The sequence below is a fragment of the Zea mays genome, chromosome 1, assembly GCF_902167145.1.
Source record: "Zea mays cultivar B73 chromosome 1, Zm-B73-REFERENCE-NAM-5.0, whole genome shotgun sequence".
NCBI classification, from domain to species: Eukaryota; Viridiplantae; Streptophyta; class Magnoliopsida; order Poales; family Poaceae; genus Zea; species Zea mays.
In genome coordinates, this window is record NC_050096.1 from 256207508 (window position 1) to 256233312 (window position 25805).

Genomic DNA, 25805 nt, shown 5'->3' on the forward strand with positions numbered 1-25805 from the left:
AGGAATGTTGACTGTAGGACGAAACCTAGATAGAACTGGACAACCATTGTCTACTTACCTTTGCTACTCTGATTCTTTTTCTAAACTTTCCTTAATCTTTCTCATCTAATTCCGCTTTACTCTGATTATTCTTACCTTTTCATTCTAAAGACAAATGTGGATTTCACACTTTGAAATCATGTGCCTAAAGTGACTTTAGGAATAGGAGACCTACTCTTAAGAACAAAAACAAAACTATTTTTATAGGTATTTGTATGCTTGAATGTTTGTTCTTATGATACTTGTTTGATTTGGATCTTTGATCGAGTGTGATTAGTTGTGGAGTAATGTCCACAATCACATCTGCATATACATATAGAAAAAAAACGGTTATAAAAATATCTAAATGAACTAGGTTATCCCTCATCAAAGAATCTAGCCTAGCAAAATCCATTTTATCTTGAAAAAGTCTATCCTACACTCATAGATCCATCTTATCCTAAAAAAATAGATTCTCATCTTATCTTGAAAAGATTTATCTTATCCTAATAGATCTATCTGACCTTAAAAGATTCTACCTTATCCTTATGGATTCATCTTACCCCAATAAGCATATTTATCCCCACGCTAGTGTAACAACCATGATCTAGCCTAAAATAAATAAGATCTTATCTAGTCAAACTAGTCACACCAATCTAACCTAGATCTGATCTAATCTAAAGTGACTTATCAAACATGTTAGATAATACTGATGAAATAGATTAGACTCTACTCCTATAGAACGAGTCTTAACTTAGTTCACCCTGCACTAAATTAAGAATGACAGATCGACTTGGCCATATGCAACTACCTTAACCATCCAATAGTTGCATAACCCCACAATTTTAACCTAGCAAGAGATTCTAACCTACCTACACCATACAATCCATCCTACTCACATATGTCCTTAACTCGGATGACAACTCCAAGAAATAAAGGCCAAAGAAGACCAACCATGTCAAAGAAGGATAAGCATCAACTCAAGACTTCAAAGATCAAGTTGAATCGCCAGCGGAATCAAGATCCATAGTTTAGGATGAAGTCTTTCCTTATTATACCCTTGTCGCAACCTCTACTTGCCATAACCGTACCTGACCAAATGAATATCTAGACATACAATATTCATATCATCTACTAACTGTTAAAAAAAACTTGAACAAAACTTTGATTCTCAAAACCAAATGAGAAACTAAAATTCTAGACCAAACCTATTATATCCCTTTTCTTACAAATCTCGAGGACGAGATTATTTTTAAGGGGGGTAGGATTTGTAATACCCAGAATTTTAAATCATAAGAAGAGGTAATGACCTTGTGTGTATTGACTATACCTGCTATCACATGTGAATAAACATCATCCAAAAAGGGATTAAATAACCAAAGACACCTAGATAAATCATGCATCATGCCGAGTTTTATTTGATTGCGCATTTGCAAATAATAAAATAAATGTTTCATTAACAATGTATTAATGGATCCATGGAATTTAACCCCTAATTGGAAAACAAATCTCTAAAGAAAAGTGGAAAGGGAGAAGAGAGGTACTAAAGAGAAAATATATAAAATAAATATTATAAAAGTGATACTTGTATACTCAGATTATGTGAAATAATAAATCCACAGTGAATTGGAATTCAAAATTTGGAATTCAACAGAATTATGAATAAAAGAAAAAACAGAAAATAAAAACAAAAGAAAAAGGGAAGGAAAGCTCAACTGGGCTCTAGACCTCATTTTCGGCCCAGTACACCTTCGCGCGGCCAGAGCCAGACATGCACCGCGCGCTGCCTGTGGGACCCACATCCTAGTGGAACAGCCTGATTCCACTTGCGCCCGCGCCTGCGCGGTGTTTCTCTGGCGCGTGGGACCACTGGTGCAGCTCGCTCTTCCTCCTCAACAGAAATCGCGAGTTCCCCGGCGAGCTCCTCTCCCCTTTTCCGTTGACGCCGTTGCTAGCTGGGCACCTCCATGGACCATATAACGGTTGCGCTCTCCCTTCCCTTTCCCCTAAACCCTCCTGTGTCGTTGCATACGCCGAACACAACTCGCCGCCACCACCCGCCATGGAGCCCTGTGTTCCGCCGTCGCTGACTTGAGCCATACGCGTCACCCGAGCTCCGGGTAGGGGTCTAGGGTCTTCGGTGGACACCGTTGATACTCACCGAGCACCAAGCGCAACAATTGATCGACTGCATCATCGGCGATTGCTCGCCGTCGCTGCGCTTCCACCGCCGCCCGCAGCTCACCGTGGACAGCTTCCCTGGCGCCATCTCTGTCTCCGGTAAGCCCCTCCCTAGGTTCGTCTCATCCTCTGCTTTGATTATCACCGGTCCAATCCCTGTTGTGGGTGCTTCGGGTGGGGAGATTTGATGCCACCGGTGTGCACCGCCGTGCGGTCTGTACGCGCCGCCGTGACTCGGTGCGGAGATAGGAGAAGGCCTCCTGGCCGTTGGATCGGAAAGGAGCGCCTAGGATTAGATCTGGGGGTAACCATTGTGCACCGTTGATTGGCATATCCACAGTTGTGGGGGAATCTGTCGCGTACCGCTTCGTTGTGGGATCTGGGCCGTCTATTCCAGATCGGGCGGATCCAACAGGGCCTCGGCTACTTAAAATCGGGGTCGTAGATCTGTTGATGAGCGCTCGAGATTGAGTGTAGGCGTGGCCGTTTCTGGGAGCGTAGGATCGCGATCCGACGATTGTGAGCGGGATATCAAGTCATAAGACCATAGATCTAATCCTAGCGGCCAGGTTTGGATCGGACGGTCAGATTCAACCCGTACCCCTTCGCGATGGTCATTTTTCTAAAGAGTCCTCGGAAAATAAGAAAATAGAACCCGCCGTCCCATATTGATGTTCACTGTGTCTAGGATAAGTTACCAGTGAGTCCCTGCAGTTTTCAGTATTTGATGCCCCGTCCAGAGAGTTATAAAATCAAGAAAATAAATTGAAAAATGAGTTTTTAATATAAAAACAATTCATATAATTTGTATAATTCATAGAAAATGCATATGAACTCCAAATTGGTCCATTCCAGTTCCTAAATTTTTGTAATAATATTGTCTACCCATTAGTGCCTCTGTTCTGACATGACAAACACATTAAAATTATTCTTTCACTTAATCTTGTATTAAGCACATAAAACATTAGAAAAATCCATAACTTAAAATATATAGCCCCAAATTTAATGATTCCAGTTCCTGTGATCTTATTTTAATGTCTAGATTATTACTGTGTATTTTATTTACATGCTTGGTGTAATGTTAATTTTGCCTATACAATGTTTGTTTGTATTGCTACGACTAGAGCGAGGACACGTGTCATCTGAAAAGCAAGTTGGTACCTGGATTCTCAAGTCCCAGGCAAGTTGTGCCCTTGATCACTTCTTTTTACCCACTCATGTTCTAATTAATCATAATGATCTGCATAGGTTAATTTTGATGGGTCCCAATAGGATACCCTAGTTTGTCTATCTTTATACCTTGTTTACCACTGAACTTTCTGGGTAGTACTTGCTAGTGCTATATGTGGTTTTGGGTATGGAGATACCTTTTATTCATGATTATATCTTTGTTATCAGTTGTTATTTACTGTTCATGATAAGATCATTATGTTAATTGGAACATGGAGAACCACCCGGGAAAACAGTGCTACCACAAGGGTTTATGGGACGCCCTTGGCTGATTAACTAGGAAAGCTAGTGGAGGGCTACCTTACCCGAAAGGGGCAAGGGCAGTAGGGGAGTGGTCAGTGTAGGGAGGTCCTTGGGTTGATTTTGCTGCGATGGCGGTCAGGCAAGAACCCTGCACTGGAGCTTCCTATAAACTGTAGCGGGTAGTCTGAAGCTAGTGGAACTTTGTAAAGGCCTCGTAGTGGTACCCTGCCTCGCTTCCTTGGTAGAGGTGTATGGAGTCTGATCAACTCCGTGGCAAATGGGTAACACGACTTGTGGGTAAAGATGCGCAACCTCTGCAGAGTGTAAAACTGGTATACTAACCGTGCTCACGGTCATGAGCGGCTCGGACACTCACATGATTAAATTATGGAACTTAAACTCAATTTGTCATATGCATTGCATCGCAGGTGAGGTTGTTACTTTTGTTCTACTACTTAATTGGGTTGGTATTTACTTATACTTAGTAATTGCTAATAAAATTTTGACCAACTTTAAAAGCAATGCTCAGCTCTAACCATCCTCTTTGGTAAGCCTTACACTTCACGTGAGCTCCCACCTTTGGCGAGTTCATGCACATTATTCCCCACAACTTGTTGAGCGATGAACGTATGTGAGCTCACTCTTGCTGTCTCACACCCCCCCCCCACAGGTCAAGAACAGGTACCGCAAGATGAGGCGCTTGGAGGATGCCGTGATGTGTTCGTGAGAGGTCTAGGTCGTCGTCTCCCAGTCAACTTTGGGTTGCTGGACCGTTGTCTCCTTATAATGTAATTATTTATTTATTTATTTTGTATAGAACTCTTATTACATAGTAAAGATGTGACATTCGATCTTGTGCCACTATGCATCATATGTGTGAGACTTGGTCCCAGCACACCTGGTGTTTATGTTCGTGCCCGGGCTTTGGACCCCTAAAACCCGGGTGTGACAGGACCCGTCGAAGAGGAGCATCCAGTGGGGCTCGGTGAAGACCGGACCCCTTCGCTTCGCAGATGTGGGGCCCGGATCGGGGTCCGGGCCCCCAGGGGCGCATGGGGGTGGAGTCCACTCCGTGATGAAGTCGGTCAGGACCTGACTCTTGATAGCGTGGTGGGGCTGGAAATCCAACTGGAACTCAGCGAGCCCTGCTGCCCATTTGGCGATGTTGCCAGTGGCGTTTGAGTTGTGGAGGATGGCCCTCAATGGAAAGGACGTCACCACCACAACTCTGTGTGCCTGGAAATAGTGACGCAACTTCCTGGACGCAACCAGGACAACATAGAGGAGCTTGTGTGTCTCGAGGAACCTGGTCTTTGCTTCATGGAGGGCCTCGTTGACGTAATAAACTGGCTTCTAGACAGTCCGGGCGCCCGACGCTGGTTCTAAGTTCTCAGGTCCCTGCCCTTCTGGTGTCGCCCTTTCGGTGACTAACACCATGCTCACTGCTTCCGCAGTCGCCGCAATGTACAGGTACAACGGTTCCCCTGGCTCTGGAGCGACCAGGATCGGCAGGGAAGTTAGGTGTTGCTTCAATTCTTGGAAGGCTTGCTCCGCCTCTTTGGTCCAAGTAAAAGGGCTAGATTTCCGTAGAAGCTTGAAGAAAGGCAGTGCCCTCTCAGCCAAACTTGAAATGAAGCAGCTAAGGGCAGCCAGAGATCCCGCAAGCTTCTGGATGTCCTTGACACGAGTGGGAGGCCTCATTATCTCGATAGCCTTGATCTTTTCTGGGTTAGCTTCAATGCCCCGGTATGAAACCAGGAAACCCAGCAGCTTTCCTGCGGAGACGCCGAAGATGCATTTCTCCGGGTTCAGTTTGGTGCGGGTTGCCCGTAGCTTGTCGAAAACCAGGGTCAGATCCTCCACTACGGTCGACCCCTTCTAGTCTTGACCACGATGTCATCGACGTAAACTTCCACCTTGTCCCAGATCAGATCCCCGAAGGTCTTACTCATCGTCCAAACAAATGTTGGCAAGGCATTTTTCAGACCATAAGGCATCACAACATAACAGTACAACCCATCTACCGTTACAAAAGCGGTGTGCTTCCTATCCTCCCTAGACATCCGGATTTGATGAAAACCGGAGTAGGCATCCAGGAAAGACAAAAAGTCTCACCCCGAGGTAGAGTCCACGATCTGATCTATACGTGGAAGTGGATATGGGTCCTTGGGGCATGCCTTATTCAGGCTGGTGTAGTCGATGCACATCCGGAATTTCCTGTTCGCTTTTGGCACGATGACCGGGTTGGCCAGCCACACGGGGTGATGGACCTCTTTGATGAAGCCGGCGTGCAACAGCTTCCGAACCTCCTCACGGATGAAGTCCTGCCGCTCCAAGGACCGCCTCCAAGGCTTCTGGCTTACCGGCTTGGCGTCCGGATAAATCTTCAGATGGTGCTCAATCACCTCCCTGGGGATCCCAGGCATCTGCGACGGCTCCCAAGCGAACACGTCGGCATTTGCTCGGAGGAAGGTGACGAGCACGAGTTCCTATTTCTCTCCCAGATTTCCCGCGATGCGGGTGGTCCGGGATGGGTCTGCGCCGACCTGGATGGTCTTTGCGGGCCCGCCGTCTGCTTCGGTTAGCTGCACCTTCGGTGCTTTGGCACCGGAGGTTGAGGGGCTTTTCCCTCCACCGTCCGACCGAGCGGTCTCGGCCGCCAGGGCGTGTAGCTTCTCAACGGCCGCCAGAGCGGCGGTGCGGTCGCCCCGCACGCTGAGGACTCCCGCGGGGGATGGCATCTTGAGGACCAAGTACCCATAATGGGCAATGGCCATGAACCGGTACAAAGCCGGTCTCCCGATGATGGCGTTAAAGGGGAGGTTAACCTCCGCGACGTCGAACTGGACATTCTCCGTGCGGAAGTTTTCCTCCGTCCCAAATGTAACTAGGAGCGCAATGCTCCCGAGGGGATACACGGGTTGCGGGCCTACTCCGGAAAATGGGCGGGAGGGTCCCAGCCGGGACCCCGGGATTTGCAGCTGCCTGAACGCCGCATGGCTGATGACGTTTAGGCCAGCCCCTCCATCGATCAGCACGTGATGCAGTCGCATATTGGCGACAATGGGGGCGGTGATGAGCGGTAGTACGCCGGCCCCCGCCATGTTGTCGAGGCAGTCGAGTGCCCCGAAAGAGATGGTGGTGCTCCTCCATCATTGGTGCGGAGCAGCTTTAGGGACTCCTGGGACTGTCGACAGGACCTCCCGTCGCAGGGTCTTGACACTCTAGGGGGAGACGAGCTCTCAGCTTCCGTCGTACATGACATACAGCTTCTTGCGGCGGTCGTCGTCGTTGCCGGAGTCGGTTTCTTCGGCGAAAATGTCCTTAAGGTTTCTCTCGGGCGACTGGTAGCCGAGGTCCTGTCCCCCCACAGCCGCAGCCCTTTCGTCGGCCTCTTCCTTGTGAAGCCAGCGACGAGGCAGCGAGCTGTCCTTGGAGGACTGCTCGCGCCGCTTACTGACGCGCCTTGCGAGTTTGATAATCTCACGGCAGTCTGCGGCACTATGGTGGCTGTTGGGGTGCACTGGGCATGTGCTGCCGTTGCCTTCTTGGGGCCGTGAGCGCTTGTTGCACTTACCCTGGCCTCCAGCCGCAGCAGTGATGACTGGAGCAGCAACCTGTTGCTTCTCGCGGCCGCGACCCTTGTTCCTCTTTTTCTTTTTGCCATCGCCCTGGGCATCAGCATCCAAACCGCCCGTCTGGGTGACCCCAGCTTGTGGCGCCGAGTGCCAAGCACGGCCCTCAGCGGCCCTGGCACATTTATCAGCCAGGGCGAAGAGTGTGGTGATGTTGTCCACATCGCGCGTGGTCAGCTTCTCCAGCATCTTTTCATAACGCACCCCCTAACGGAAAGCTGCGATGATGGAAGCATCTGAGATACGAGGGATTGTCCCGCGTACCTTGGTGAAGCGGGAAATGAACGCCCGGAAGGTTTCCCTGGGTTCCTGCCTTACTGCATGGAGGTGTGCTTCTGCACCATGCTGCTGGTAGGCGCTGGCGAAGTTTGCCATGAACCACGCACAGAGCTCTTCCCAAGAGTATATGGACCCTGGGGCTTGGTTCATGAGCCAAGTCCGGGCTGGCCCAGTCAGAGCCACGTGGAAGTAGGTTGCCATTACGGCGGTGTCTCCACCTGCCGCTGTAATGGCGGTGACGTAGACCTGCAGGAATTCTGACGGGTTTGTCGTACCGTCGTACTTTTCTGGCAGGCGTGGACGAAACTTGGTTGGCCACGCTGCCGCGCGGAGGTGGTCCGTTAGGGCGGCGCAACCTACTCCGGCCAACGGAATGATCGTCTGGAATCGGGCATCTCTTGGGCCCTGCGGCGCGTTCGCGGTGAAATCTTGCTCGAGGTTGTGACCCCCGAGGCTCCGGCGGCACTCACATGCCCTTCCTAAAGAGAGACGGGCATTCTTGCCCGCCTGCCTGCGGTTGAGCTCGTCCCGTAGGTCTTCTGGTCTCTCCGGGGGGACTTGTGTATCTTCTGCTGCTCGTCTGCGATTGAGCTCTGCTCGCAGATCTTTGGTCGGCGCAGCCCTCACCGAGGGTGAGCGCACCAAGGCCGACGCCTCGTACTGGCGTCAGGACGATTGAGGCCTGGGCCTGACCGAGCCAATGTGTGCTATACCAAGGAGGCGATCCACGTCGTCGCGCCATTGTCCCATAGCCCCCAACGAGGCTGTGGAGCTTGGTGGGTGACGTAGCAACTCCCTGGCTGCGGAGAGCGCTCCGGCGGGAGCGACCCCCGATGGAGTCCGGGACGCCTGCGCCAGTGTGTTGCCGTGCGGGGCGCACAGCTGCGGCATTGGGCGCTGGGCAGTCGGAATTCTGCGACGTAGCGGATGCGGTTCCCTCCTCCAAGAGGAAATCTTCGGAGGTCTCATCTTGGTGCTCGGCGATATGGACCATGATGTCAATCGAGTAACAAGCAAAAATCTAAAAGCCTATGCCTGGCGCGCCAAATATCGGAGGGTAAATCTCTCCGGCCGGGTGTCGGATTGCACCCGCCCTAATTCCTAAAATGAGGAGGGGCCTAAGCGCCTTGCTTGTTACGAGGTTGGTGGATGAACACACGAAAGCACACGAGGGTTTAGAGTGGTTTAGGCCGGCGGGGCGTAACACCCTACTCCACTGTGTAATGTATTGTGAGTCTGAGCCTGCCTCTGAGCTTGGGTCTCTTTGTAACGCCGCATGCCTCCCCTTTTATAGTTGAAGGGGGGCATGCACAAAGGAACTGAGCCCCGACATGTGGGCCTAGGGTCATAATGAATATAGCGCTCGGGACTACAAATATTTGCTGCTAGGGCAATCTCCTTGTGTCCTGTCACCCGAGATCTGTGTATCTTTGGCGTGCAGGGGAAGCTTCTTGCAGAAGGGATAATGAGCGCGATGCGCCGCATGGCACGGGCGCATTGTTCGATGATAGATTGGACAGGCGCGTCGTCTGACGTTGTCTGCCAGCGGAGTGGACTGGACACATTAAATGCCGAGGGGCACATCATCCGTCGGCTTGGTGGCAGGCGGCGCGTCCTCTCCGCAATAAATGCGGAGACCGCGCGACCTCAGTGGCCTGACGTCAGACTCCGTCGGTCGGCTTATGTCATGAGCCACAAGCCACGCGGCAGCAGCGGGTCTCTGTCCGAGCGGGGAGCGTGGTGCAAGCCCCGGACACGTGCCAACACCGGACCCCTTCCAGGGCGGGGCCCGAGTATTCCCTGCCCCAGAATCCTGGGACCCGGTGGTTATCTGTCCGGACCCCACACAGAAGGGTCTGGGATCCTTCTCGGAGGTCCGCTCGTTATGCACGGGGTCCGGTGCTTTCCACGTGGCAGGCCCGGACCTACTGCGTGTATCCGGAGCACGCTTTTTCCCTTGGCCGTATGGCGACCCCAAGGCGGCTGATGTTGCACGACGGTAAGCCGTTTGCCACGTAACTAGAGGCTTTACCGCCGGCACGACGTCTATACCTTGTAACCAGGGATACCCCTGTTTCAAGATACCGACATGTTTAACAAAAAAAAAAGTACTAACGTTCAGTAACTAAGGGGTCCTCTGATTTTGGGGTCCGGTGCGGCCTCATACTCTGCAGCCCTCAGTTACGGTGCCCTCAGTATAGACGATATGCAGCCATAGCCTAATACGTGGAACCAGCAAGTCTTGATCCTTGAGTGATCAAGCTCCAAACTAATTAGAACTCGTCACGTTTCCACCGCTGACGAGTCCGGCTTCCCATGCTTGGGGCTTGGGCCCTCCAAGTCCAAGGTCAGTCCCACTTGTCAACGGTCTATGCCTTCCGCCGGCTAGAGTATCGTACTTCGCTGTTCGCTCTGTGCACAGCGCACCGCCTATCGCACAACAGCGGGCTAGAATCGTCCAGGCTCGCGGAATGCAATACGGTTTTCTGCTACCATCTCGGTCCCGCCGTTTACCTCCAGCGGTCTCCCGAGAGTAGATCCTGCACCTGGTCCACGATCCCGACACTGTCGAGCTCCGCACAGATCTGCCGAAACGGTCTCACGAGTTCATCCACCGGGTCCAGGTGCGCTTGCAGTCGCTCACGCCGTCTGCGTGGCCGAGACGTTTAGCGTGCAGGCCGTTATTTCTGCCGTCACCGAGCCCCTACGTTCCAAGTCCAACCAACCCATTCCCCAATTCAGTATCAGGCCTTTGCGAATTGCGACAGCGAGAGCGGGAAGAGGAAACTCGAAACTCGGCGAGCGGGATGGCAACCGGCCCGGAGCACGTGGCGGCGGCGGTCGAGGAGACGCCGGAGAAGAAGGCGGCCAGCACAACCGAGCTCCCCGCACCCTCAGGCTGGACGAAGAAGGTTTGCCTTTACTTCCCGCTTGGCCGGCCCCTTCCAATTTCCCCGCATGCTCTCCGCCCGCTGCTTGCTTCGGGCCCGGGTGTTGCGGTTCCGAGGACTCCAGGGGCCTGCTAGCGCTCGGATCCGTGGGGTTCGGGCTCCGTCTCTGCGAATTCCGTTGCGGTTCTTCCTCACCGAGCGGTCGGAGCTGGGGGCGTCGAGTTCTAGGGTTTCGGGCTCGATTGATTCATGTCGTTCGCGGGGGCGTTTCTTGTTTTGCTTAGTCTTAAGGTCATGCGAACACAGCTATAGGTTAGGAGCTTGATTTGAGCTCACTGTTCGAGTTTGTGATTGGCTTGCAACATCCGAGTCCCAACCCGTGTGCGGGTGCGAGTGCGAGTGTAGTAGACTGGAGTTTTGTAGCTCTCCCTATTGCAGCATCTGATTCTGAGTCCATTTCTGTAGATGTATTAGGTTCTCCATGCCGTTGCCCGTTGGATTGGGAGCCGATTTTTAGCTGTAGTCCGGGATGCTACGTTTGCCCTTTGTTTTTGGACGAACAGAACATGGCCGTTTTTGCACTGTACAAGTAACTTTAGACTTTATAGCTCTTGATAGTGTGTTTTAGTTCTTATTTGGTCCTTACAAAGCAGTATGGGTGGATCCTAACATTGTTTGCCATCGCTGTGCAATCTATTTTATCTCATGTTATGTCTCTTAAAGCCTGTTCGATGTTCCAACTTCCAACTATGGGCTATCCTCGGGACTCAGGTGATTTGATTGGATAAGTTTCTATGATTCTAACTCCAGCAATTTCTTAAATTTATGACAATTTAAGGAAGCCTCTGTTCAATGCTTTCTTTCCTAACTCCTAAGTTTTAATCAGCGCTATACAACAATGAGTTGGAATGAAGCAGCATAGATGAACTTGATGCAGGGAATTTTAGCTTTTAAAACAATGTCTTTTTTCTTGAAATGGCGTCAAAACAAAGTTTGTCGTTTTCCTCGGGTTTTCTTCAAGAAAATCATGAGATTTCTTGCTGCACACGCCTGGAAACCTCAATTCTAAGCCACCAGTCAGATGCGAATAGGTCTAGTTTCTTTCATTTAAAGCCTTAAAGCCTTAAAGGAAACTGGAAATCATGGGCTCACCTGTAATCCTCTATACTGGCCTTCTCTGGTATGTGGAATGCAAATAACTTCATTGTAGATTTAGTTAGATTGTAGGTTTTCTAGTCATGTGTTGCTTTTGCTTATTTGTACGAAAAATTGCTTCCACTATTGTTTTCTATGGTACTTTGTTTGGTGGTTTGCCGAGTCTTGGTTAATATTTGAGTTGGCTGGCCTGCATTGATGTATTTTGTTCAACTGATATAGATAGATGTTATTAAGAGACAATATCTCAATGACCAGCGTTAATGGAACATTGTGCATTGACTTGTGTTGGTCTGTTGGACACCAGAGGCCATGTTCTATGCCACAAAGGATATATGGAGGTTGATGCAAGCAATCCGTTTTGGTACTCATTGGTGAAAGATGATGTCTCGGGGCGGGCTTATGGGCGACACAGCTCTAGTGCTTGTGAGATCAAGCTAGTGGCAGCTCTGTGCTTTTAGTCCTTTGATCTTGTAGAGTTAGGTCAGCCACAACAAATGAAGAGGTGGGCTGTGTGGGCCAGTAAATGGTAGCCTATCTCGCCCTTCTTTCTGGTTTTTCTTCTATATCCCTTCTTAATCTTGCATTATTGAATATATAATTACAGTTAAGGCTCTAATCTGTATCCTCTTCTAATATACTAAGGAAGATGCAGAAATGTACTTTTTAATATTCCTTACATGTATATAGTAGGTTTAAGAAAGGAAGATAACAGTAATATTTGTTAGATGAATCTCTGTACCTATTTTTGTATAGTACACTGCATCAGACACTGCACCTGAGTTGGACACTTACACCTGCACCTGTGATCCGCCAACACTGACAACTTGACTAGACTATACCCAATCGATCATGAGTTCATATGGTCCTTAGCAACATTTTAACTTATATTGACACCTTCTTTCTTGATTTTGGCTTATTTGGTTATATGATTTTGACTTATTTGGTTATACTGTGTACCTTCTTTGATTTTATTTAGTTTATGTGTGAAAGCTTGGTGCCTTCAATGCTCTTAAGGCGGCAAGGCGAGGCGAGTGACCCCCTTTCAGCCGCCTAGGCGATGCCATATAAACATATTAATATAAAAGTTAACTAAAAATCCAGAAGCAAATCAGACATTAATATTGCCAGTTCTTAGCATGTAATACAATAATAAATGGTTCTACTAGACGACTAGTGCACAACATCAAGTAGTAAGATAGCAACTCTGAGATCTCTCATCTCTTGATGGGCATAAACTAGTGACTAGTGGCATAATATAACTTAATTAATCGTGATGCACCGCTGCTAGTGCAGGACATATGTAAGTAGTTTAAGTGCAGAAGCAGAACTGAAATCTCTAGTCAATGTCGTCTAGGGCCGCTGGCTTTCTCCTGCTGGTTTTCAAGTCATCTCTCATCTCCTTTCTAATTGGAGTAGTCATTGCGCATTTTTTTATGTCTAAAGCCACCAACTAGATATTGCTTCAACCTTTTTATCCCTCCACAAAATGAGTGACCACATAGGGTGCATGACACCACATCTTTGTTAGAAAGGTTTGTCCAGTAGCATACTTCGTCCCTGGTTCTGAACTTGTCATTGTGTTATCAACTGAGAAAACAAAGAATTGAAGAACAGAATAGCAGCCAGTATGATTAAAAACAGAGCAGCAGAGAACAGAGGGCAGGAAGAGCGAGAGAAGAGACATACAGTCGGTAGTTGGGCACCTTAACGAACATGGGACCAAGCTTCTGGCCGGTGAGGAGACAAGGATGAGCAATCCTCCATTTGTCCTAGCTGTGGACTGTGGTTCCGGGCAGACGGCGCAAAATCAACGCTGCATGTGGACTGGAGGACAAGGGGATGCGTCTGCGGGAACTTACTGTGGGGCGTGCAGGGAAGAAGCGGAAAGCAGGACATGTTGCCTGATTTTCTTCTCTCCTTATTCCATCTCTCCCGACCCCCTCTTCCCGCGTGTTTTCCTTCTGCATGTCCCACGTGATTTCCTTCCCACATGGCAGGCGCTGCACCCGCGTGGGAGTTTTGCTGCTGGGGCCCAGACCTTTTTCCCTGCATGCAAGGCGACCGCCGCCGTCTCCATGGCAATGCCCTGGATGCCTAACACGAAAGGTGGACGCCTAGGAAGGCAAGGCAGGGACACCATATCTAGGCGATCCTGGCATCTAAAGTTTTTTCTCGCCTGTAAGACTTGGTGACATCTTTAAAACACTAGGTGTGTGGCCTGTGGATTGTGGTGCACAGGAGCTGCTAGCCTACTAAGAATCTTCTTTATTTGATTTTGCATCTACTATGAAATAAAATGATAAATAAACAATTAAACATAATATGGAGTGTTCCCTAGCTGGCTGGATCCTTCACTTGGTTTTATAATGCTGATAGTACAGATAAGCTCCTGGGAACATCTTAGCACATTGTTTTCAAATTTTCTTCCATGAACTGAAATACAAACTTTTCAAGATTTATTGGATAGACACAATTGAATATGGTCCTACTCTTCTGGCTTAATCATTTTCTGAAGGTTGACAAAGGTCTTCCTCAGATGTGTTCATTTTCCAGTTGTCTAATTTTAGAATGACTGTAGCTCTGTCCCACCTGCGACAGTTAGCTTGCTCTTGTAGATGAATTTGTTGAAATGAATATACTTAGAAACTGGCACACCGTATTTCATATCTATAACAAGTTGGCCCTTTGCTATGTTTGTCATATTCTATCAGAACACCACCTGCAGGCAGCTTGAATTAGAGTTCAAATTGACCCATACCATGTTTGATTGCTTTAGTTTCATTGCATATTTTTAATGCTAACTTGTTCATGTTATATTGCAGGTTGCTCCAACTCGAGGTGGACGATTTGAGGTTATTTTTGTTTCCCCAACTGGTGAGGAAGTTAAGAGCAAGAGACAGCTAACCCAGTACCTGAAAGCTCATCCTGGAGGCCCTGCATCCTCAGAGTTCGATTGGGGAACCAGTAGGCATCTAGTTTCATCATTTTTTTGTCATCTCTTCTTAGTTCTCGTTTGGTACTAGTAGGTTTCCCAATATTCAATGTCTTGCTGCTGCCTCTAAAAAGCTTGTAAGCAGGTGATACTCCCAGACGCTCAGCACGCTTGAGCGAGAAGGTCAAGGCAACTGAGAGCCCAGAGGGTGAGAAGACCCCTAAACGGGGAAGATCAAGTTCTAAGAGAGGCAAAAAGGAGGAAAAAGAAGACACAGAGGCTGCAAATGAGGCTGGAGAAGATGGTGCTTCGGAGGAAGGTAAAGGTACAGATGTGGAGATGAAAGATGCTGAAAACGCTGAAGACGAGAAGAAAGAGGTCCCAAATGCAGATGCTGCAGAGAAGACTGAGGAAGGTGAAGATAAGAAAGAGGAGGCCCCTGCTGTAGATGCAGCAGAGAAGACTGAGGAAGGTGAAGATAAGAGAGAGGAGGAGGCCCCTGCTGTAGATGCAGCAGAGAAGACTGGTGAGAAAGAGGTGGCCCCTGCTGTAGATGCAACAGAGGAGACAGAAAAAAGCACCGAAGGCCAAGCACAGCCTAATTATGTTGCTGCCCCAGAATCTGAGTATAAAGGAGACGGAAAGCCAGGTGAATCCGAAGCAGCTCCCCTTGCATTTGTTGATGAAACAGCTCCCCATGTAATTATTGGTGAAGAGAAGAAAGAGGAAAATACTGAGAATGAGAACAGTCAGGCAGCCGAATCTGCCGTGCCTTCCCTGGCATCTTTAGAGGGAGAGAAGAAAGAGAATGGTGGTGCCCCTGAACAACCAGCCCTGCCTGTAGCTGAGACGAAGGCAGATGCTCCTCCGGCAGAGGCAGAAAAGGGGGCTGAAAATTCAGGCCAGCCGAATACCGGCTCTCAAGAACCGAAGGCAGCAAACTGCGACGAGGGGCAGATTCAACCTGGTGCCTCTGCTGTGAGGTGCACATAAGGGAGCTTGATCTCAGATGGGACTCTGTTGCGTTATGTCTTTAGGACGATACCTCGCATTTGCTTTGAGAATTGTAATCGTGGTTAACCTGACAGCGCTGTGTAGCACTAGGCTGCCCAGCACGTAGTTATCCTTTCGTTTCTTTTATAACGGTGGTGTTGCAGCATGGGTAATGGGCCGGCCTGTGCTGCCTCAGCCACCACTGCATACCCAGTGTAAGTGTAACTCGTTATTAGCGTGGTCGACATTGATCTGTGGAGAGGACTGCAGGACAGTACTGTCCTCGACAGCTGTAACGTTACGTTTTGTGTGTTCCCTTGTGTTATTGAACTTATATTATGATCCATAAATAAAGCCATAAGCGTGGCAGGGTCATTCCCTGACCACCTTCAGGCATCACCATTTGTTGGCCGTATTTACAGTACTCAGCTTGCTCAGAAGCATTGTTGCAACAGTAGTAGTGCTACCAAGCAAGCTAGCTGACTAGGATTAGGCAATGTTTGGTTTGAGGGACTAAAAATATTAGTCTCTCTATTTTAGTACTATTTAGTTTCTAAATTACTAAACAGTGAGACTAAAATATGGAGTAAATTGTTTTAGTCTTTAGTTCCTCAATGGATAACTAAAATGAACTAAACCATATAAATTCATCTTTTGTCTATTCTTTATTTTAGTTGCAATAATGACGTGAAAATACTAAGGTGTATTTTGGTCCTTTTATTATTCATTTAATGTGTTTTGAATATTTTTATTCTTTAGAACCTAACATGGTAGTGACTAAACTTTATTCTCCTAACTAAACTTTAGTCCCTGAACTAAATGAACCAAACGGACCCTTAAAAATAGTTTTGGTTGGTTTCAAATGTTCAGAATGGAAGCAAATCATCCGCAGTTATTTAACTCGCATTTGGATCAATGTGAGTTCAGTTCACCTGTGATCCAAATGCACCCACAGTGATCCAAATGCAGTTTTTATTTTTCACGAGTCGTTAAGGTTCTCTTAATACTTCTTCCGATTTTTTATTTGTCACATTTTAATTAAAAATAAACTACCGGTGACAAATATTGAGAACGGGGGCAGTAGTTCTTTTGGTGCTAGATGTTCAGCCCTAGCTATAGACTGTAAACCTCAGTTAACCGTTGCTCGCCTGTTGTTGCTTTGAACCCCTCCTTTCTAGCCGTTGCAAGGCACCCAACGGCGCACGCACCCTGGAGTCTGCGCCCCCACACCCAGAGAGAGAGAGAGAGAGAAACGTACAGACAAACCGATCCGCAGCCCCCTTTGCTTTGCTGCCCCATCCCACAGAATCTACCAACGGCCGGCAGCTGGCAGCTGCGACTTCCGAGTTGCGATCACAATCACACCACAAGGCCAGAGTCAGTCGGTGAGGTCAGTGAGAGGCGAAGGAGGAGAGGAGAAATGGGAGGGCTCAGATCGAGGATCCTCAGGACCTTGCAGTCCTTCCCCAACGCCGCCGCGCAGTCGTCCAACCTCCTCGCGCTCCCTCCCGGTGCCGGCCCCTCGGCCCAGCCGCCTGCGACGCCGTGCGGCCTCCTCCAAGAACCGGCGCCGCAGGAGGCGCTGGTCGATGAAGCGGGGCCTGCGCCCGAGGTGCCCGGCCGTGGAGGCGATGACGGCGGCGGCGGCGACGACGACAAGGAGAACGTCTCGCCGGGTATCACCACGCGTAAGGCCAAGAAGTTGAAGCTCAGCTCGGATCACCGTGACAAAAGCTCGGGCCTCGGGGCGGAGCCCGCTGATGGCGACACGCGCTACCGCCGGCCGGACCTCGCCTCGGCGACGCTCTTCGACCCGGACCTCCTCGCCGCCTTCCGCCGCGCCGTAGACGCCTACGCGCGGGCCCTCGAGATGGCCAAACGCCGCAACGGTGGCGAGGACGAGGACCGGGACGGCGGCGAAGGAGGACCGGGCGTCGCGGATGATCCCCTGGAGGCGTTCGAGCTGCGGTGCCCTCCCGGCGGCGAGCGCGCGGTGGTGCTCTACACCACGTCGATCCGCGGCGTGCGCAAGACGTTCGAGGACTGCGCCCAAGTGCGCCGCCTGCTGGAGGGTCTCCGCGTCGCCTTCCTGGAGCGCGACGTCTCCATGCACGCTGCCTACAGGGAGGAGCTCCGGGCGCTGATGGCGCGGGGGCAGGAGGACGCGTTCCCCGTGCCGCCGCAGCTCTTCGTGGACGGCCGGTACCTCGGCGGCGCCGAGGAGGTCGTGGCGCTGCACGAGCGGTCCCAGCTCCGGTCCGCGCTCCGCCGTGCGGCGCGGCGCGGCGCGGGAGAGGGCCCGTGCGCGGTCTGCGGCGGCGCGTGGTTCGTGGTGTGCGGCGGGTGCGGCGGCAGTCATTGGCTCCATGACGCCGGCGGCGGCGGCGTCGCGGCCACCGGCCGCGTGCCGTGCTCCGCGTGCAACGAGAACGGCCTCGTGCCATGTCCTCTCTGCAGCTAGCGGAAGCGTATAGTATGTGCACTTGTGCAGCAACTTGATGAGGGAGGCACATACAATTTTTTTTGTTTATTTTGTCTTGTGTACAATATTCCAATCCTCTAATCCATATTCGGTGTTTGGTTTTTCCGACTAAATCTTAGTCTGGGTATTTAAATATCAATTAGAGCATCTCCAACAAAAAAAAACTATATTTAAGTTTTAAGATTTGAATAGAATCTGATTTAAATTGTTTAGAGCCATAAAAACATTTGCACCTCCAATACCAATAGTTGACTTCTATATCATATTATTAGGAAATAGATCATGTCATTTAGTAAACAAAATGTTAAAAATGGTATACAAAACGAGGATAGGGTTCCAGCATATGTGGTCCAATATTTTTTGTGAAATACCAGGTCCTATAATTGTTTGATGATTTTTTGTGAAATAGGACTTTTGTTGGAGCAGATTTTTTGTGTTGGAGTCCTACATTTCAAATTAAGACCCCATTTATGACTCCCGTTGAAGATGCTCTTACAAGTACTAAATATAATTCAATTACAAAACTAATTACATAGATTAAAGACCAAGAAAAATTTATGAAGCCTAATTAATATATACTTAGAATTGTTTACGGTAGCGAATCATGGATTAATTGGGTTTAATATATTTGTCTTGTTGTTTAGTTCTCATCTGTACGGTTAGTTTTATAATTAGACTATATTTAATACTTTTAAATAGCATTCAAATATATTTGATATGACAATAATTAATATTTAGTAGTTGTATCTAAAAATTCGTTGTGAAAAAGCGAAAAAAAAATCATTGTGATTTTGTTTATTATCAAATATACTTTACATATGGCTTAATTTTTTAAATTTTCTCATGATTTTTTTGAATTAGATGAGTGGTCAAATTGAAGTTGAAAAAATCAAACGAATTATATTTTAAGACAGATGAAGTAACTATTAGGACATAGTTGTCATGCCCGGGTGACACTGCTGGGCTGCTGGCTGGTGTACCTGCATTATCAACCTCAAAAAATACTTAGCTAGACTGACCGAAGTCTTTTCTTCAATAACGGAAAACAGCGTTCCGAGTCTTCCGACCTATGCCCCTTTGGAACGCAGACGTTTCTTTCTTTCTGTTTTCTACTCTTTTTTTCAAGTGAAAAATAATTAATTCACGTGATATTCCTATAACTGCGTTCAAAAAGGCACCGGCCACTTCTGTCTGTTTCAAGTGGCTCTATACGCTTGTAGCCAGTAAGTTCTGTGATCACTTTGCTCAGCCACAAACGCTGCTTCCGCTAGAGTAGACAACAAAAAGGAATTAAATACACGGAAGCTTGTAAGAGTATGTCACGTAGGCGGCCAGCATAGCATGTACTCTTATGTTTATTTTTCTCTTTAGGGATTTTCATTTTCGAAAGAGAAATTAGTTCATTTTTTTTATAAAATTTCTTTAGAAATTAAGGTTTCTAAACTAGCTCTAAAAATAGAACCCCCCCCCCTTTTGTCTTTCCTGCGTCTCCTTCCTTTGCTATTGCAGAAGTTCACATGGCTGATGCCTCATGAAGTAGCATCATCGATGCCCATGATTTTTTTTAAGGGGAAGTAAATTTTAAAGGCTAAATATAAAAATACATGGCACGCTAGCAGCTAGCAGGCGCTATCAATAAGAAATGTTCATGTGTTTGATATAGATATACGTGGTACACCACATAAAGAAGTTTAGAAATACAAAAAAAATATGTTTACAAAGTTTAAATGACCGTCGGTCTATTGAGCTCATACAAAAAAATACAGTGGAAAAGAGAATTCACTGCACATTACTCTTTTTTTTTTTTTTGAAAATCACCGTGGGGTTTGCTGCACTACCTCTATATAAGGCGCGGTGGTGCACGCCGTGTTCAACACTAGAACTAACTCATCTCTTCCTCTCCATTGCATTTTCTTCTTCCTCCAAATACGTAACAAACTTCTACGTGAGCGCCAGGGCAGTTGCGCCCATGGGAAGGCATCCGCCTGTCGATGAGGCGATGGACTTCAACGGCAACGGACGGGACGAGGCAAACCCGAGCGGCTCTGAGGCGGGGAACCACAACGAGCACCGCGGCGACGACCCCTCGCGCGTTGGCCAGAGCCTGCCCGCCGATATCCGCCAAAATGGGCAGCCAACCCTCGGGGAGGAGATCACCGCGCCGCTGTGGGAGGAGTTCGAGGCGCTCGGCATCCACGTCCGCCGCTCCGAGCCCGTGTTCCCGCCGCGCCCAGGGTACGGCGCCGCGGGGACGCCGTACGTCGTCAGGGCCAACCTCTTCCTCGGTCGCCTCGTCGACGAGGCCCTGCATCAGTACAACGTAAGTGCTCGTACTCTCTCGTCCAGTACTTCCCGTTGTTGGTTTTGATCTGATCTAACCGAGCGTCATTTCCGTTGGTTCCCGTGTTTCGATGCACTTGTAGGTAACCATTTCGCCCGAGCCGACGCCCAAGGCCGCGTACAGAGAGATCATGACGAAGCTGTTGTCCGAGAACCAGCACACGGATTTCGACGGCCGCTTCTCCGTGTACGATGACGGTGACTCGCTCTTCACAGCCGGTGCGCTGCCGTTCGACACCAAGGAGTTCGAGGTCCCCCTCTCTGCAGGCGGCGACGAAAAGTACGTAAGCTCTGCTTCTCCTATCTCATGTGGTCCCTGCGGAGAGTGATGCAAATGCTCGACGAATTGTGCAGGATGGACAGGAAGTACAAGGTGATGATCAACCATGCCGCAACGATTAGTCTGCTACAGCTGAGGATGCTGTTAGCGGGCTATCCCACGGACATCCCCGCGCAGGCGCTCGTGGTCCTCGACACCGTGCTGCGTGACGTCTTCAACGAACGCAATGACATGGAGTAATTAACGAAACATTCAGTCTCTGATTATCTTACTATGTTCATGATTTGGGATGACAATGTTATTCGTCTCTGGGCTGTGAACAGATGCGTCGTGATTGACAAAAAGGATCGCACACTGGGTGTTGACGCATGGAAGGGGCTCTATCTGAGCATCAGGCCAACACAGAACTGCTTGTCTCTGATTGCAGGTCAGATAAGATATCACCTCACCTCTAAATCTGGGTTTTCCTTCTAGTTGTGTACAGTATGGTCAGAAAAACAGACAGGATGTTGAGATGGCAGAACTGGCAAATGGGAAATCTGGGTATAATTCTGTACTTGTTTAAGTTAATTTCATGTGGTTGGTGACTTTGTACAAATCATATTTAGTTCAAATCAAGTGGACACTGTAGTTTCAGGTGATATCTTGAAAGAAAATCTTGCGAGTGCACATCTACATGGTTGGTCATATTGCAGTTCAGATCTGTCTTTGCCGAATTTGTAACTTGCAGTAAATTTTCCATTGCAGACGTGTCCTCATCTGTATTCGTTCAACCCCTGCTATTGATTGAATTCGTTCAGAAGATCCTAAAGATAGATGCCGTGGATAGGAACTTGACTAAACCTGAGTATGACAAGGTATCCATGCTTTATCCTGCCTTGATACAGAATGCACTGTGCAAATCAAAACTTCAGATGTATGTTGCTTTCTGAATTTCAGCTCTTGAAGGCCCTCAGGGGTGTGAGGATTCAAGTCACACACAGAGATAATAGACGCCGAGTATGGTCAAAGAAAAAAGATAATAGACGCCAACTCTCTACGTACAGAGTTGCTGGCTTGTCAGTGAATCCTACTAATGATTTGAGGTAGGATTGTTCTCATTTTCATTTATGTTGAACTTTCAGAAATACATGGTACCATCAAATTCTGTCAGCGGCACTTCTTCTAATCAAATCTTTCATGATTCCTTTAAAACATCAGTTTTGAATCAAAGGTTGGAGTCACAACGACTGTGATTGATTACTTCAGAGAAATATACGGCCTGGAACTGAAATACAAATATCTCCCATGCGTCAATGCTGGCAGCGAGCAGGATCCAATCTATTTTCCTATAGAGGTTGGTAATTATGTGCTTCTCAACTTCAACATGATATCTTATTCTTCTGTACTTCTTAGCCTTCCACGCTCTTCTGCTATTTCCGAATGTAAAATTGAATTTCAGGTTTGCAAGATAGCTCCCAAGCAGTGTTACCAGAAGAAGCTGGAAGGTAGTCAGTTTTCTACTCCAAGGAAGTCAGCCTGGATCCATCCTGAAGCCGAGCAATCCTGTCCTCAGGTTCATGATCTCACTGCACTTTGTGTAATACTGTGTCACCTGCAAACTGATTAACCTGACTTCCACTTGTATTAGATTGTTGAGCAGAGGCAGTACAAACAAACCAAACGTGCAAATGAATTTGACTTAGAATTTGATGGCAATCTTACAACAGTTGCTGCTAGAGTTCTGCTGCCTCCAAATGTACTCCTGCTTCCATGAGTTATGATGTAATACTTTTAGGTCTGAAGAAGATTGTGATGGTCTTATATGGTTTCCTTTTGTTGCTGTTGTAGCTTAAGTATGATGATTCTGTATCACAGAAAACATGGTTTCCACTGGATGGGTACTGGAATATGAAAGACAAGGTATGTCATTAGCTCCTAAACCAATCTTAATGTTACAGCTTCATTGAAGATCCATTTTAGGAACCTTTCCAGTAGTGTCAGGCTATCATTTGCTTGCTATTATGTTCTTCATTGAAGTAATGAATCAAGAAGAAGTTTCTTTAATTTTCCATGAACTTTGGTGGTGCATATATTTGTTCTTAATCTATAACCATTGCTTGAATATTTTGTTTGCAGAAAGTAATAAATGGTGCCAAGATCAGAAACTGGGCATGTCTTAATTTTTGTGAAGATTTATCCAAGGAAGATATTAAGAAGTTTTGCTTTAAGCTGGCTGAAATGTCTCGTATTACTGGACTGGTAATATGCTTTTTCATCGTACCTTTTTACTGTCTCTAGGTCCAGACTGTCTTGCCTACCCTTTTTTTACTTTAATTTCAGGACTTTGCCGATTTGAAGCTCCCAATATTCACTGCACGTCCAGATCGAGTTGAAGATGGTATTCGTAGGTGCTATCAGGAAGCGAAGAACAAGCTAAGGGATCAGAAGATTGATTTACTGCTTGCTATACTACCAGATAAAAAAGACAGTTTATATGGTAGTGTCTACGATGTCAGACATAATTTCTTCACTTCTATTACATATATGTGATGCCTAATATCACTTCAAACCTCAGGAAATATTAAAAGGATCTGTGAGACAGATATTGGTCTTGTGTCACAGTGTTGTCGAAGGTCAAGAGTCTTAGTGAATAATAATCAGATATTGGCAAATATTGCTATTAAGATCAATGCCAAGGTAAACCTCAGCTTTGCTTCTTCATGTATATTGTTTTAAAAAACTGGCAGTTCAATGTGATATGAAATATTTACCATCTTGATAGGTTGGAGGAAGAATCTCAGTATTCGATGACGTACAGAAGAGTTTACCGGTTGTTTCAAATAAGCCAACAATTATATTTGGTGCTCATGTTTCTCACCCTTCTGTTGTAGATGGTTCTACTGGCCCTTCTATTGCTTCTGTAAGGTTTTCTTTTGTTTAGTGAATGGACTGTGACCTTTTCATTTTCATTTCATGAAACTAACAGATGCTGCTTGAGGTTTTGTTTAGGTCGTTGCATCCCAAGACTGGCATGAGGTGTCTAAGTATAATGGTGTTGTTCGTGCACAAGGTCACACTGAAGAGATCGGTGGCCTTGAAGACATTGTCAAGTAAGACCTTCAATCTATGTAGTTATTTGAAACGTGCATGCCACCACATTGGATTGCATTTTAATTTATGAAACCTTTGAAGGGAGCTCCTTCATGCATTTGCAAACGAGTCCAAGGAGAAGCTCCAGCAGCTGATATTCTACAGGTTCATATATCTCATTTTGTTCTGTGATGCCACCACATGAGTGCTTTTTCTCTCTATGTTCTTTTGTTATGTATTTGGTTACTAGGGATGGCATAAGTGAGGGTCAATTCAATCGAATTTTGGAGAAAGAAATCCCAGCGATAGAAAAGGTAAAGTGATCTGAGGACTGACGGCAAATAGTGCTGGCCAATATCATATTATGTTAGAACATTTGGTAACAGCTTTTTTTTCACCAGGCTTGGAACGCACTGTATGACAATGAGAAGCCACAAATCACCTTCGTTGTTGTGCAGAAGAGGCATAAACTGAGGCTGTTCCCCGTGGACGACAACTATAAGATCCGTTCTGCTAAGAAGAAAATTGTTGAGCCTGGTTAGAACTTAGAAAACTGTTCTGCTAAGATTATTCACAACAGTCAATTTATGGTATCCTGTTTCATAAGCCATCTTAACCACAAGTTCCTCGAAAAAATTGCAGGCACAGTGGTTGATAGTGAGATCTGTCACCCAGCAGAATTTGATTTCTTCCTTTGCAGCCAATCTGGTGGTATCAAAGTAAGATGTCCACAACATCACAATAACTTGACCGACTTCTTCCCAATTTGTATCCTAAGGAATAAAGATTTTGAATGTCTATGGAAATGCAGGGCCCAAGGCGTCCTGTGAGGTACCTTGTACTGCGAGATGATAACAACTTCACGGCAGATGAACTGCAGGCTCTCACAAATAACCTGTGCTACACGTAAGCATGCTCTTACTTGCTGCTTTCCCCCTCTTCTTTTTTTTTTTGCTGTCTGTGCTGTTCAGGTTCCTGACAGTTTGTCCTGTCTTGTCTCTCATCAGTTATTCAGGCGGCAATCGTTCGTTGTCGGTCGGTATGTCATTCTTCTCTGTATTCACAGATAATTTAACCTGGTTAAGCACGGCATACATCCAGACTGCAGTTGGTGTACTTCATAAAACTGGACGGTTCTGGTTGAATCTGTAATCTATACATCCATGCACAGAAGCAAAAGCAATTTTGCAATGTTAAAGTGATGCTATGCTGATTCTTTGTAATGGCAGCTCCTCCCGCATACTACGCCCAAAAGCTCGCACATCGGGCCCGCGTCTACCTCGCCAAAGGCTCGGACAATAATGCAGCTGCTGCTAATGGTGGTCGGAAGCAAATTCCAGAGATAAAGAATGAGCTGAAGGGGTCCATGTTCTACTGCTAGTCCTTTGCCTGCTGAACGGACGATGCATTGTTCTATAGTGAAAGACTTGAGTGTGCTCTGAGTCTCTGACTGACATCTGGAGAAGGATGGCATCTGCAATAGTCGCCGTGTTCTTTTTAGTACACTAGAATAAATGGATGTTTTTTGTGGACGCCCATGTTGAACTAGTTTTCTTTTCCAGTAAGTACTTCAGAATGAGTGAGATAAATATATCATTCAGCGTCTGGTGGTCTGGCATTGGAATTCAACCAGCATGGCCTGCCTTGTTATCCACCTGATTGGTTACCCGCATCATTTTGATGCTATTAACATTCACCCACCATACGTTCAAAATTATCGTATCTGACTGGCCTAGACAGCACCAGCATGTGCATGAACGTGCGGTCATCCAATCATGTTATGTGTTTCGGGCTTGTGGCTCTATGGCACAGCTTAGAGTTTCCTCAACCAAGAGAGAATGGGAGGTTGGTAACTTCAAGTTCTATCCAAATCCAACCTGGATTAAACTCTGTTGCTGCAAAAATTCAAGGCAGGGCAATACTATCCGATCGTCCTGCCAAAGTGCAAGTGTATGAATCTGCCATCACGAAGCCTGTCAGTCGTCTTCATCGTCCAAAACAAAGCCTCAAGCCTCGCATAAAAGATCCTAACAAGAATCCTAACAAGAAATGCTCCGGTCCAGAGACGACG

General features: G+C 47.3%; 2 protein-coding genes and 1 non-coding gene across 3 annotated transcripts; all 3 read left to right on the forward strand.

The window, feature by feature from the left end:
- Window positions 1-10373: 10373 nt before the first annotated feature.
- On the forward strand, window positions 10374-15958 carry mbd115 (methyl binding domain 115). Its single transcript, NM_001111821.2, has 3 exons — window positions 10374-10498; window positions 14458-14599; window positions 14713-15958. Exons 1-3 carry the CDS (start codon window positions 10394-10396, stop codon window positions 15558-15560), a joined length of 1095 nt encoding a protein of 364 aa, NP_001105291.1. The 5' UTR covers window positions 10374-10393; the 3' UTR covers window positions 15561-15958.
- On the forward strand, window positions 15733-18155 carry LOC103643684 (Glutaredoxin family protein). Its single transcript, XR_002749181.1, has 2 exons — window positions 15733-15744; window positions 16739-18155. It is a non-coding gene; the product is annotated as a Glutaredoxin family protein (transcript).
- Window positions 18156-19951: 1796 nt separating this feature from the next.
- On the forward strand, window positions 19952-25326 carry LOC100279313 (uncharacterized). The gene is made up of 22 exons (NM_001366066.1): window positions 19952-20362; window positions 20466-20662; window positions 20737-20898; window positions 20986-21089; window positions 21410-21519; window positions 21602-21747; window positions 21863-21998; window positions 22104-22217; window positions 22293-22400; window positions 22493-22564; window positions 22781-22903; window positions 22985-23141; window positions 23220-23341; window positions 23427-23564; window positions 23654-23754; window positions 23837-23899; window positions 23985-24048; window positions 24136-24271; window positions 24377-24453; window positions 24546-24640; window positions 24742-24773; window positions 24964-25326. The coding sequence occupies exons 1-22, from the start codon at window positions 20012-20014 to the stop codon at window positions 25113-25115; spliced, it is 2760 nt and encodes a 919-aa protein (NP_001352995.1). The 5' UTR covers window positions 19952-20011; the 3' UTR covers window positions 25116-25326.
- The last annotated feature ends 479 nt before the right edge of the window (window positions 25327-25805 follow it).